This window comes from Rattus norvegicus, chromosome 18 (assembly GCF_036323735.1).
Source record: "Rattus norvegicus strain BN/NHsdMcwi chromosome 18, GRCr8, whole genome shotgun sequence".
Taxonomy (NCBI): domain Eukaryota; kingdom Metazoa; phylum Chordata; class Mammalia; order Rodentia; family Muridae; genus Rattus; species Rattus norvegicus.
The window spans coordinates 24,962,522-24,976,918 of NC_086036.1; the positions used below are offsets into that span (position 1 = coordinate 24,962,522).

A 14,397-nucleotide genomic window follows, 5' to 3' on the forward strand; every position below is an offset into this window, starting at 1 on the left:
AAACACACACACATTGAAAGAGAGCAGTAACAGAAAGCCAAAATTTTGTCCATTGACATGGTAAATGGAAGTTGAAGATCACCAGTAAAACTGCAAAAGATTGAAAAGCCTTAGCCAGGTGATGGTGGCACAGGCATTTAATCTCAGCACTTGGAAGACAGAGGCATGGGGATCAGGCCAGCTTGGTCTACAGAGTGAGTTCTGGGACAGCCAGGGCTACACAGAGAAACCCAGTCTTGAAAAAACATAAAAAACAAAACAAAACAAAATAAGAGAATGCAAACAACACAACAGACAGCAATGGTAGAGATAACAGGGGTGTCGCCATTGCAAGCATCTCCAGACATCCAAGTATCTATCTCCAGACATCCAAGCATCTCCAGACATCCAAGCATCTCCAGACATCCAAGCATCTCCAGACATCCAAGCAAACATTAACCCAAATAAGCCAACATTTCATCCTTTTGATATTTCGCAGCATTTAGCCTCACTTGTATGTATTTGCCTTTTCCTGTTTCCATCTTATAATTAAAGTCATTAAGGAAGGATCACAACCCTTCTTTTAATCCTTTACGGTTTCTGTACTGTGACTAATGCATTGTTTCATTTTCTTTAGTGTGTGTGTGTGTGTGTGTGCGTGCGTGCGTGTGTGTGTGTGTGTGTGCGTGTGTGCGTGTGTGTGTGTGCGTGTGTGCGTGTGTGCGTGCGTGTGTGCGTGTGTGTGTGTGCGCGTGTGTGCGCGTGTGTGTGTGCGCGTGTGTGTGTGCGTCTGAACACCTGGGCCACAGCACATGTGTAGCGATTAGAGGACAGCCTTGGGAGTTGGTTCCTGTCTTCCATTGTGTTGGTTCTGGGACTGACTCAGGCTCTTGGCAGCGAGCATCTTTAGTTCCTGAACCATCTCACTGGCCTCGTTTAGTTTTACATCTTTATTTGGGTAAGGTTGATACATTTCAACGGAATTAAATCGGCTCCCTTGGAGAAGGCACAGTGATTTCATTGCTTTTGAAGAAATGAAAAAATATTCTCCTTTCCACACAGATTTAAGTGTCATGTTTACACACTAACAACTTCAGCCTTATAGTGGAATAAACTGCAATGAGACTGTTATAGTCTTAGAAAGTGATTCTATTTCATACATGGCCTTATTTGGAAATGCAAGCCTAAAATCTTGGGAGAGTGATTTCTTTGAATGATTGTATGCTACTGGGCTGATCTTGTGCATTTCACTGGCTACCTGACACTGGGGAGACTACTTTCAAAAAATGTAATCTCATTAGAAAGTCAGAACTCCATTATGGATGAACTGTTACAAGTATATCCACTAAACGTTTGTTTGAATTAGGTGAGCACCTCGTTGTTCATTCAAGGCATAGCATATAAGTATATGTAGTGTCTTCTTTCAGTGCCAGCAATGAAATATACTATACAAGCAATTGCATTAATACCAAAATATATGAGAATGTGATTTTCATTGAAAAGAATGCCAGTTGAGGACTGAGAGATTACATGACTGATGTGTCTAACACAGGATAAATGGCATTCAAGGCTGCTGGATATTATTTATTAGTATAATAAGTCTCAGTGAAGATGTGAAGGTCGGATTGAATATAAGTATATTATGTAGATGGTATGTAATGGTAGGAAAATACTGAGAATGAGAATAAAGATAAATGAGTGAGTGATAGGTGACCTCACACCAAATTATGAAGTCAAACATTTGGGCAAGAATTCAACTTCGGGTGTTTTTCATGAGTGGATAGATAGATAGATAGATAGATAGATAGATAGATAGATATAATTACACACAAGGTGTGTAGTTCAGGGTAAAAGAGTAGAGTTGGTAATTGACTGGGGCTGGGGAAGCTACTTCCTGGGGTGCTGAAGAATTGCTCTGGGGGTCACAAAAGGCTGGTGGAAAAAGCTCCTTGGGGGCAGCAAAAGCTTGATTTTAAAAAAGAATGAAAGAGAAAGGGGGAAAGAATCAGGCGTTTGCACACAACCACATACCACACACCAGAATGGATGGAGCGAACTTCAACAAGCTCCCAATTTCTCTCTCTCTCTCTCTCTCTCTCTCTCTCTCTCTCTCTCTCACACACACACACACACACACACACACACACACACACTGGGTGGATGGAACCATCTCCAACCACTTTACATGCGTACACATGCACACATTTTGGTGGATGGCGCAAACTCCAATGAGCTGGCTCTAACGACTTTATTTTTCCTCTCACGGCTTATATATCCCAGCAAAATATTTCAAGCTGTATAGAAATTAGAATGTGATGAAATTCTATTTTTCTTTTAGTGAATGATTATTAAAAAAACTAATATGTTCCTCAATACCTTTACAAGAAATAACATTACATAGTACAGGTAAAGAGAACAAATTATTCCCAAGAACCCAGGTACATTCGTAACTAAGTAACCTGTTATAGATTGACAAAATGTAAGCAAGCAAGGTGGTTTTCTCAGCCAGCTTCTCTTACTGGCAGGCAGCAATTTATGGTTACAAAAAAGGATCAGTTACTTTATTATTTGTTTTAAAAAATAATCATGTAAAAATTTTAAAAATCTCAAATCTAAACTTTTATACAAAATCCAATCAGTCATTTCTACTTTTAACCTTCAGAATGCACATCTACTCATCAGCGATTCTTATTAAATCATATCAGGAAGCTGGGGGCAAAAATGGATACAAGAAACCACTCATCACCTAAATCTCCAGCCCAGCCTCAGTGAGAGTCACGTCAGCCAGCGCTAGTCAGTCAGCCAGCGCTAGTCAGTCAGTCAGCCAGCGCTAGTCAGTCAGCCAGCACTAGTCAGTCAGTCAGCCAGCTCTAGTCAGTCAGCCAGCGCTAGTCAGTCAGTCAGCCAGCTCTAGTCAGTCAGCCAGCGCTAGTCAGTCAGTCAGCCAGCTCTAGTCAGTCAGTCAGCCAGCTCTAGTCAGTCAGCCAGCGCTAGTCAGTCAGCCAGCGCTAGTCAGTCAGTCAGCCAGCTCTAGTCAGTCAGCCAGCGCTAGTCAGTCAGTCAGCCAGCTCTAGTCAGTCAGCCAGCGCTAGTCAGTCAGTCAGCCAGCTCTAGTCAGTCAGCCAGCGCTAGTCAGTCAGTCAGCCAGCTCTAGTCAGTCAGCCAGCGCTAGTCAGTCAGTCAGCCAGCCCTAGTCAGTCTGCCCTTGTTCTGATTTCCTGACCTCAAAAATTCCCTAGCTCGACTAATAAGTGTATTTTTTCTGAACTTCAAATTATTCTCTAAGATTTTCTGTGTCAAAGCCACTGTCAAAAACATCTTAACCTACCTTCACTAACAATTTATTTCCCTAGATTCTTTCTAAGGGTGGTGGTCTTTGCTGATAATCTACACTTCTAAATGCTTTCCTAGGTTGGTGACCGAATCATTAATCTGCCCCAAATGCCTGAAAGATATCAAGCATTATTATTATTATTGTTGTTGTTGTTGTTGTTGTTGTTGTTGTTGTTGTTGTTGTGAGTGGCAGAGACACTGCCCAGGGAGGGCTAGAAGCCCACTTAGAGTTTTCACACAGTTCTTAGATTAAGAGGGATGTGAAGTCAGCAAGCAAAGGACAGAACTCCACAAAAGCGTGAGGCCCTCAGGACATGTAGTCCCCTGGGAAGAACTAAGTAACTCGTAAGAAGTTTCAGTGACAGCAATGTGAGACACTGGTTTGAAACAAAGTGAAGGACCTGTGAGAATGTCATGGCTTTTAATCCAGGAGTTCGCTTATTTGTGCCAGTGAACAGATTCAAACCTGTTTCTCTCCAGGGCCTGAAATTCAGTACTTCTGTTTCAAACTTTCAGGCCTTTGCTTCATCTAAGGACAAAGTCTTCAGTAATATTTTTTTTTCAAACAAGAAAAGTCATTTCTAGAAGAGTCTTTTGAAGGGGTCCAGGCATCAAGAGGAACATTGATGACTAGTTGCAGACAGACAGCCTTTTAAGGATGTGGTAAGCATTCAAGCACGTTTCTGGAATATGGAGCTCATGGTGATGAGCAGATTGAAGAGGCAAGAGTGGGAAGTCTTCGAGGAGAGTAGGGGTCAGGGATTATACCTGTGAGAAAGCAGGGATGGAGTGAGCTGGCGTCAGGATGAAGTGACACCTAAGGAAGATTCAGGTAGATAGCCGGAAGAGTGAGGACGTAACACCAAGTGGAGCACAGATCCCAGGAGGGCTCAGCATGAACACGAGCGTGAGGCGGGAAGAGTATTTAGGGAACACTCTGACGCCAAGCTTACCTTAGACCTTGAGCTTGGGCGTATCCTACGGTCTGGGTGTCAGTAATATTCCCTGATATGGAATTTTTGAGATTTATTGGGAGGCTGGTATTTGACTCACCCGGAATGCTTCCAGAAAATAACAGCCCCTCAATTATAACTACCAGTTCTTCAGTTGTAGGTTGAAAATGTTGGTCAGCAATTAAGCTGTTTGAACATTTTCTTTCATTCATTGTTGAGCTAAGGGATAGTGTTTTGTTTTACATTTGCTTGCTTTTGCCATTGACGCTTGAAGAATACCTTGGAGCACTATGGCTAAAGAGAATTGAGGAGCTTTGTCGTGACACAAATGGAGAAGGTGAAATTCAATTAGATTGTAAATTCTAAAAAAATTGAGTAAAAATTCCAATAACATCATCTTGTTCAAAGATAAGTTTAAAAATCCAATTACCAATACATGGTCTGTAACATTCATTTTCTTCTGTTTTCATTTATGACAGCTGACAAAATTTTTTTAAAGAAATAGAAAATAGAAAAAAAGTTAGAGAAAGTGATTTTCAAAACTGACTGGTTTCTTTACATTTATAAAAGATTGAAAAGGTTACCAACTGAAAAGTGACTACTGGTCAATAATTCATGGCCAAGAAAGTCTATTAAATACATTGATTAGTCAACTCTGTCACCACATTGAGTTAACTCATCAACGATTTAGTAGAAAAAATGGCTTTTGGTAAAAGCTTTGAAAGTATTTCAACGAAATCTCAATATACAGATATATAAGTGAATAACTTTAAAGTCTAGGATGATTAAAGTAAAAATAGTCTAACTAGATTTTCGTGAAAATAGCATGTCTGTAAATTTGTTCAACACATAGTGAGCATTATTTTCCAAAATCACATGGCTGACTTAACTGTGTGACTCTTAATGTAGAATATTATTTTAATATGTTTATTAAAAATTATTTTAATATAAAAGTCTTGACAGGGCTAGGGCTACCACTAAGTTGGTAAAGGGCTTGCTGTGCAATCACAGAAACCCAAGACAGCCCTCCTAACCCACGTGAACTCTGAGGCCAGCGTACGGTTCAGTGATTCTAGCACTTGGAAGGCAGAAGCCAGAAGGTTCCTGGGCCTTGCTGGTGAGCCAGTCTAGCTAAGTCAATTAACCCCAAGTTCAGAAAGACACCCTGTCTCATAAAGTAGGACAGGGAAAGAGGAAAACACCTGCCCTCAAGCTCTGGTCTCCGCATGCACATAAATACACACAAACATACGTGTGTGCACACAGGCACACACAGGTGCAACAAGCACATGAATTGTACAAATGTACACATAAACATACAGATACATTTATAAGGACACCAATTTTAATTTTGCCAATTACTTTTAACCTAGAAACATATTCAGGAGTGCTACACCTTCATTCCAGAACAGCCTCCATAGGGAATTGTACTGTACTTCTGAGATCCAAAAGAAACAAGGAGATTGTAGCTTTGTATATAGACACTGACGTGTGATTCAACCCGAGGGAGCTTCTCTGTTCCTGTCTACTCCCTCACAGCTCTTCCTTCACAAAATGACTGAGGAGGCCAGAAACCACTCCAGAGCGAGTCTCTTAACTCTGGGCTATTCAAGAAAATCAATACTATTTCAGAGGCTAGCTTTTCACACTGGTTTTCTTGACCATAAGTGTTAGAAAAGTTACTCTGAGCTGAAGTTTCATCTAATACAATGGTTACACACACACACACACACACACACACACACACACACACACACACACCAGGGTTTGAGAAGTTACAAGCACAAACAGCACCGTATTTTTCATTAAACATAAAGAGAAGGCAATCCACCCTGTAATAGGATTTTTAAAAATCACATGTAATATGATAATACTACGTATAATCCATCTAATTTTGCAGTGTAGCATTATGCATTATACACACATACTCATCCCTTATTGCTCTGTTAAGTTATCCAGGAACATTGGGCTGGTTTGGGGATTTGAGGGAAAGGCTTGAGATAGGATATTTGAAGATGTTTCAAGTGTGAAGTCCTTTGCTACTACAGACAGGACAATTTACCCAGTCCTCCATCTTCCCACACTCCTCTGGCAAATGTACAGGGCCAGCATCTTTCCATCTCCTGTGACACACTTGTGTTTCCCGGCTCTTAGTCTAGGTCCTGTGTCCTCTTCACTTCTTTCTTATTTTAACTAAAAAAAAAAACATTTTTCTTGTTTCCTGCAAATCAAATTCTGTCTCTTTGCTTCCCGAGAGCCAGGAAAACAGTCACATTGAAAAGATCACTTACAGAGGAAACCATTTTTGAATGGAAGCAGTAAATCAAAAAGGAGACGAGATAGAACATTGTTAAACAGCTTAGCAACGAAGTCGTTCCCTCCCTGCATGGGTTCAGAGGTCAGACACTAGCTTTATCCTGGACGGTATTGAAGAGCTTCAGTCAACACCTCTTGACTTTGCCTGTGTCCAGGACAGTATGCTTTCTGTCTGTGGAACATTGTCTTTGCTAAGGTCATGGGGCTTCCAAATTATTAGAGTGTTACTCTTTTTCTGAAAGGCAGAAGTATTGCCCTAGGACAAAAGGCTCATCTTTTCCTGATGTGGTACTTAATGGATATTGTTATATCAAAATAGTAATGTTTAAGCAGTTGAAAGCATTTTAATTTTATTTGTTGCATTCATTTTTAATTTAATTTTACTTTCATCATGTTTCTGTAGAAAATAATTTTCTAACTGCTGAGGTCCAGCACCTAAACACTCCTCCCTGAAAAACATCCAGAAACAAAGCCATGGTATATAGGAACTGTTTATGTTGAAAGCACAGCGTGTCACCCTGCATCCCACTTCGTTCCTCCATGACCGACAGTCCTATCCTTCCCATTAATTTTATATTACATGAATTATAAAAGAAGACTACTTATAACCCTAAATTGGTGCGTGTGTCTGTGAGTGTAGGCATGCGTGTGCTTGTGCGTGTGCACCTGCGTATTGAGGATCACACGTGCCTCTATGTGCACATGGAAGTCAGAGGACAGTTGGTGGTAGTCAGTTCTCCCCTTTCACTGCATGAGTCTCTGGCATTGAGCCCCGGTGGCCGTGCTTTGTGGCAATTGTCTTTACATGCTAAGCCGTCTTACAGGCCCCAAGCAGACTCATCATGTAAAAGGAAAACTGATGACAGTCCCCAAGTCTAGCCCTATTCTGCTATGCCACCTCCTTCAAGAAGGCCACAGCTAATCTTTTGCCAAAGTTCCACCAAATGGGAACTGGGTATTCCGATAGCCTGGGGATCCTTTCTCATTTCAAACAGCCACAGTAAGCAAGGGAAATTCCAGGGTGTGCTGTTTTAGAGATCCCTGTGGTTTATTAGAACCCTAATGAGTAATTTGGAGGGGAGTATCCAATACGTCATACTGTGATTTTCACTTAATAACCCAGCCCTTCTGGGACCAACCTTGTGCACCTACTGTACTTCCTGGTTTCTACTTACACTTCAAGTTAAAGCCACACAAGGAAAGATTGGAAACCAGGATCTGCCTATGAGGAAGAATGCTTGGAATCGTCTTCCTAGGCCTCAGTTATGGTTGGATCATTCATGTCTTGAGCGTTATCAATGGTACTGTGGTGGATGTGAGAGAGTAGGGCCTTTTCTAAATTATATTTTGAGATTAGCTTGCTCACCAGGGGTTTCTGTCAGGCTTTTTCATAGACCCTTGGTTCTGATTCATTCCCCCCTCCTGTCTCCCCCACCCCGTCTCCCCCACTCCCTGTCCTCCCCACTCCCTGTCTACCCCACTCCCCTGTCTACCCCACTCCCTGTCTCCCCCACTCCCTGTCTCCCCACTCCCCTGTCTACCCCACTCCCTGTCTCCCCCACTCTCCTGCCCCCCATCCCCTGTCTCCCTACTCTCCTGTCCCCCACCCCCCAGTTCCTGCTTACTTCTTTAATCCTCGGTGTTCATCTCTTTTGTCCCACTTGCCAATGGTCATGAAATTTGCAGGTAAATAGATGCTACTGAAAAATATTTACTCTGAATTAGGTAACTGAAGCCTAGAGAGACGAACACCAGGCGTTCTTTCCAATCTTTCCTTTTATGTCTTTAACTTGGAGTGTAAGTAGAAGCCAAGAAATATCCCTAGCTGGCCATAGACCACTATGGGGATCAGGCGGGTCCCAAACTTCTTTGGATCTGCTGTGTCTGATGACCAGTTGTGTGTAGTATGTACACCAGCTGAGCCCCGGGATGTCCGCTTTGTAAGCAATGGCTAGCCCTTTGCCACTGTTTGAATCTGTGTGTTTATTTTCTTAATATTGAGTCAAGTTCCTTACACATTTTTGATATTTACCTTTTATCTGGTATGTTTTATAAATATTTTCTTCCATTCCATTGTTTTTTCCCCATGTGTATCTTGTTTTATCTGTATTTGGCAGAGGATGATTCTTTCTCTACTGAACTGTCTCTATATTAAAGGATGGGGTCTTCTCATGTGCAGAGAACTAGATCTCTAAAGATTTTTGCACGCTGCTGCTTGGTTGGTTTTCTCTAAATACAAACTAGCTTAGTTTATTGGAAATGCCGCTCACATGTTCTGTATCCTGGGTGAAATTTTGTCTACGTTTTCTAGCAACTGCTGAGAACATGCTTAGTCCCCAGCTGTATTGATGGCCGTTCTTACTCCTTTCTCCTCTATACATGAGCATCATGTGTTTTCGAGGTCTGCTGTTAGATGCATATATATTTATGAATATTGTGTTATTTTATGGAAATTGGCCTTTCAAAATTAAATAATGTTCCCCTGAAAATTTTCTGAGATTTACTTTGTTTGATATTGATGTAGCTATTTTCTTTTGTTCTGCGTGTATCTTTTATTGGTCATTTTATTTTTTTTAACCCATGTATGTCTTTAAGCATCAGTGGATTTTTGTTTATAGTATGTAGTTTGTCCTGGTGTTACAATCCAATATAAAGATGTTTAAGTTTTACTGATATACCACGTTTAAATTTATTATACTTATTACTATTGATTTTCAACCTACTACATTATAGCTGTTTTTTCTGTTGAGCCCATTGATTTTTTTCCTCCTTTGCATATAGTTTTGAGTTTTGCATTTTACTTTTTATTGTTTTATTTTAAATAATTATTTTAGTCATTGACCTTGGTTGTATAATCTATATCTTTTGGGTCTACCTTTAAATATATACCATAACACCTAACAAACAGAGTGACCAACTTTATTTTTATCTTCATGGACGTCACCTGGAGTACCCCTGTGCCTCGGTGTACACATGTATGGTCTCTTAAGACTTTCCTCAGCTCACAGCAGCTGTGATGACCCAGACTCGACTTCTGCCCGTCAAAAGTGTACTGTACTCTTGTGCCCAGGACGTATTTGCTATAATTCTCTTTGCTCATGTAGACTTACAGGGCCATGAACTGAATGCATCACCAGAAGTCCTCATGCTTGGTCTTCAGAGTCTAAAAGGCCTAATTCAAAGCCATCTTCCTTTCAGGCCTTTCAGAAAGTTCTTTCTCAAAGTTGAAACTTAAACCAGCTTGGCCTGGAGTTCCCTTCCTGTCTATTTTCCTGGTCTCTGGCTTTATGTGTGGCATGGGAGCATTCAGCCCATGCTGTTGCATTTTGTGAGGAACTCTCCTCTTGCACAGTACACACATGGAAATAACCGTGGGGCACCCTATTACTCTGCTCCACAGATTACAGAAGGTGAGGGGTGGGGTGGGGAAGGGGGCGTTCCCTAGCCCCCTTACCGACTTGAAGAAGTGCAGACTGTTTAATCACTAAGGTGAATGCTGAACTCAAAACCCTGTCCCTGGAGCTCTGTGCTTTATTTCACTCTCAGCACGTACTTTTAGGAATCTTGGGATTCCAGTGTATGGCTGTTCTTGAAAGAACGCTATTTTCCTGAGAACTTGATTTTCTTTACAGCCCATCAATGTAATGACCTCGGATGTGCTACTAGCAACAGGGAGAAAAGCCAGTAAAAAGCCTGGTATTTTCTGAGAAATTTCAGTGGTGAAGAAAAAAAAAAGAGTTTTGCTATCTAGGACCAGCATCTAGGACTTATGCAGCCTTGTTAGCCATGAGCATATCTGCAAGATTTCCTTTGAGGCCTTCAATTGAAGAGTTCACTGAAAGATGTCCGCCTTAAGTCATGTGCACAGCATAACACTTTCTTTTTGTCTTTTTCCCCCTCAAGGGGTGCTACATCCATTGTGTACAGATGCAAACAGAAGGGGACCCAGAAGCCCTATGCTCTCAAAGTGTTAAAGAAAACAGTAAGTTTATTTCACTATGTATTAGTATCTCTGAGAGGCCTGAGAAGTAAGAAACCAGACTCCCAAAGCCAAGTGCTCATGGAGAAGCCCCGCTGGTTTGCTGTCTGATGGAAACCATGGGCTGCTTTGACAGTCACTGGTTCTTAAGCTGGATGCGATTTGTGGAGAAGGGTGAGAGGGGAGAACAGTAGAGTAGGGACGTGAGCTTTGCTTTGTTTGTGAGCTGTGTCATGGATATATGTGTGTGTTTGTGGAGTGGGGAGACACCCTGCACTGTAACAGGCTAGGAAAGAAATGAAACACATGTGTGTTCTTTGAAAGGAATCTTTAGCTTCTAGGTTTTCTAAGGTTGAGTGTGTTTTAGAGAAATGCCGCTGGGCAAAGGTTGTTGCCTCCCAGGCTAGACCTGCTTCCCAGGCTAGACCTGCTCATCCAGAAGTTCAAATGTAGAGGAGGGGAAACTTTTCTTTTAGAGCTTCACTCCATTTGCCTAAGCTCATAGACAGGGCTAGGAAGGGGCCATTGCCTAAATCTCCTTTGCAATGACAATAAGGGACCAGAAGCAGGTGAGCTCACATCTTGGGTGGTGCCTCTTTGGCCCTTTCTGTTCTTTTCTGTTTATGAATTAGATTCTGCCCATAAGACTACAAAAGGGCATGATCTAGCACAGTGTTCCGTTGTCAAAGTTTATGTCAACAACTATGGGAAGCTTGTGTGTTTCTGAAAACCCAGTTGCCAAAGAGATTCGTGTCAGATATTTCAAGGTCAGGTGACAACCTTTTGCAGGCCAAACGGGGTTTCTGTCCCCTAAGGGCAGTGTATTGTCACCAGCTCTTTATGTATTATGAAGCAAAGGGAAATCTCAGAGTCTCTTGGAACAAAGAACTTAACAGCACAGAATTTTAGCCAAGTAGAAACAAAATGAAATTTTAAAACAATCTGTTAGAATTCTAAGCTATAGCAAAAAAAGGGGGGGGTAAGTCCCACAGTTTAATCAGCATAGATACCAGTTTAAGTGTCAATTAATATCCATAAACTTCACACGTGAGTTTTCTAATTTCTTAAGTCAATATACAGGAACGTTTCAATTTAAGTTTGTTAGTTTTACTATATCAATTTCTTCATCAAAACCTTTTCTGGACTAAGTATTAGTTCAGAAATATGATTTCCTATTAAAGATCTAAATTTTTAAGAAAATAAATTAGGCTGTTTTAGTACTAATCTTACATATTATATGTGGACTTGACAGCTGTGTGTTTTCTTACTGGTTAAAGCGATAGTAAATTGGCAAGTTGTTTCCTTTTTCCTTATTTCATAGTCGAGGACATTTTGAACACGGTAGATTACGCGACATTCTGAGAAGCAACCATTCAGAAATGGTTTGTGTGAAGCCGGACCTGGTGGCGCACCTGACGCTTCACGTGCAGAGGAAGGGTGCTTGCAAGTTGTAGACCAGCCCGCACTCCATACTGACTGACATCTTGTCAGAGTGGAGCGGTGGGCGGGTCTTCCTGAAAGCGACGGAAGAGCACGTGGCTAGGAACCACGTGTCCGGTGGAGCTGCGGGGCTGATGTTGTCAAGTTAAGGCTGTGCCAAATGGAACAAGAGAGAAACCCTGGAGGGACCTTGGCTCTGAATGTGAATTAGACGGGAGCCCCAGCTTTGTCTTTTAGGACGGACCACGCTGGGAGATGTGTAAATGAAGGGAATAGCAGGCAAAGCCACATAGAGCAAACTGCCTCCAGTGTGTGATTCCATATAGGTCACAGAGACAGAAAGTCCCTGTTCTAAGGGAAGTGAATGGTCGCCATGAATCTATTTACAAAGGCAAACTAATGCATAGGAAGTGTTTTCTTAGAGCATCCAGCAAAGGATTTGCACCGGAGGCCAAAAAGATTGTTGTGTTCAGAAAGGTTGACTTTTATGTAATCTTTTATGTCAGACCATATAAAATTGCCCCAATTAAAACCATTTCTGACTTATGGTTTTGCGGGACCTGGTTGACAACTATGGGACCCACATACAACCTCATTGAATGCTTCCTATGATTAGGTACTAAGGAGGCCTTGATCTTAGACTCCTTAAAACTATGTATCATTTGTCTATCTACCTATATGCCCCTCTCTCCAGGTCTGACTCATCTCTGACCCATCATTTGTCCACCCGTCCGTCCATCCATTTGTCTGTCCATCTGTTCATCCATCCACCCATCAGTATTAAATTAACAGAGATAGTGAAACAACTCCCCTAATTTGGTGGTTTATAGAGTATAAATTTATGTTCTCCAAGGCTGGTATTATCACAGACACCAAGGCCCTGAGAGGGATACCATGCCTCATGCCTCTTGCCTGGCTTCTGGTGACAGTAACCCATCCTTGGTGTGCCTTGATTTCTAGATCATCCTTCCAATTTCTTCCTCTGTTGCCAAATGGCCGGCTTGTCCTCATATTTCCTCATCTCATCTTCCCCAGGGAAAGGGGGTGGCACACTGCCACTCACAGGGATACAGTGCTGCTCTGAGGGAAGCCTGCCTGCCCTATTATGACCGCCTCATAACTACATCTGCAGTAACACAGTTCTACCAATCATATGATCTGATAGTACATCTAAGGTCAATTTAAAAGCAGCCTGCCTATTATTCTATCTGGTGATGAATACATTTCACGTTAAAATGTTAATCAATACAGAGATAACTTACCTGGCTTTTAAGTCAGTGTGGTTCTCAGCTTCTGGGTAGTGATCCTTTTTAGAGTTGAATGACCCGTTCACAGGTCAGTTGGAAAGCAAAGATAGCTACATTATGATTCATAATAGTATCAGAATGAGGTAGCAAGGAAATAATTTTATGGTTGGGGTCACCACCACATGAGGAATTGTATTAAAGGGTCACAGCATTAGGAAGCACTGTTATAAGTGATTAATCTATTATATAAACATGCCAAATAAAAGGTTTGCTATCTCCTTTTAGAGTTAGTTGTTTAATAACAATAATTATGTTTCTCAGAATCTATTTAAACATTTTTTATTGGAATTCATCCTAAATCATTTTATGGCAATATTAAACTCCTTTCTCATAGTTTAATATTTTTGGAGTTATTTATTTATGCTATCCATAAGAAAAATTATCTCCTATTCAAAAGCTCTATTCATCACTGAGAATCTGTCATACATCATAGGCAAAAGCTTGACTCGGGAATATTCATTCTCATAATGAAACTTTGGAGGAAAGCAACATTAAATATTTTCCTATAGTGAGAAGCACCCGGGCACCTTCCGTAGTGATGGTCGGTCATCTCATGCTGTCAGTGATGGGATTAACATCGGTAGGACTCTGAGTAAGCAAGAGAAGAAATGGGCTGAAGGGAGTTTTCTGTTCTTTATCTATATCAGTATTAAACATCTCTGTGGTGAAAAGGCCTGATCAGAAGGTGTGGTTTTCGTCCCTTTGTTCTGCCAGGGTATGACCCAGGTTTTAACATTTTTATTTTGAGGCAATATTAGACTCACTGAAAATAACCACTTTGTTCCTCATGAGCACCTCGTGCTCTCCAGCATTAGGACTAATTGGCTTACAGTTGCCACTGTGGTTATTACTATGGACTTTATAAGTCTTAAATCAAAGATGAGGAAAGAATTACTCACCAGTAGCAGATACCTTCACATTTCCCGGCACTTCCTTACTTTGCTTGCCATGCAGATATGATTATATCTTGCTTCTCTTTTTGTGTCTGTACAATAAATATATTTTGTGACAACAGTGAAGTCACACTCAAGACTGTGTGAAAGGGATAATTTCAAGCATCAAATTTGAACGTGTTAAGTCATCTTGGTCC

The 14,397-nt window shown here is 41.2% G+C and overlaps 1 protein-coding gene across 4 annotated transcripts in view; it reads left to right on the plus strand.

Moving 5' to 3' along the window:
• The window catches only part of Camk4 (calcium/calmodulin-dependent protein kinase IV), a 218,903-nt gene that overhangs the window by 105,370 nt on the left and 99,136 nt on the right, over positions 1 to 14,397 (plus strand). For 3 of the 4 annotated variants that reach the window (NM_012727.3, XM_006254523.5, XM_063277096.1), the window contains one exon: positions 10,485 to 10,563. The exons of the other annotated variant lie outside the window; for it this stretch is intronic. In NM_012727.3, the coding sequence (NP_036859.2) occupies positions 10,485 to 10,563 (79 nt within the window). The remainder of the gene's footprint in view (positions 1 to 10,484; positions 10,564 to 14,397) is intronic. 4 annotated transcript variants of the gene reach the window in all.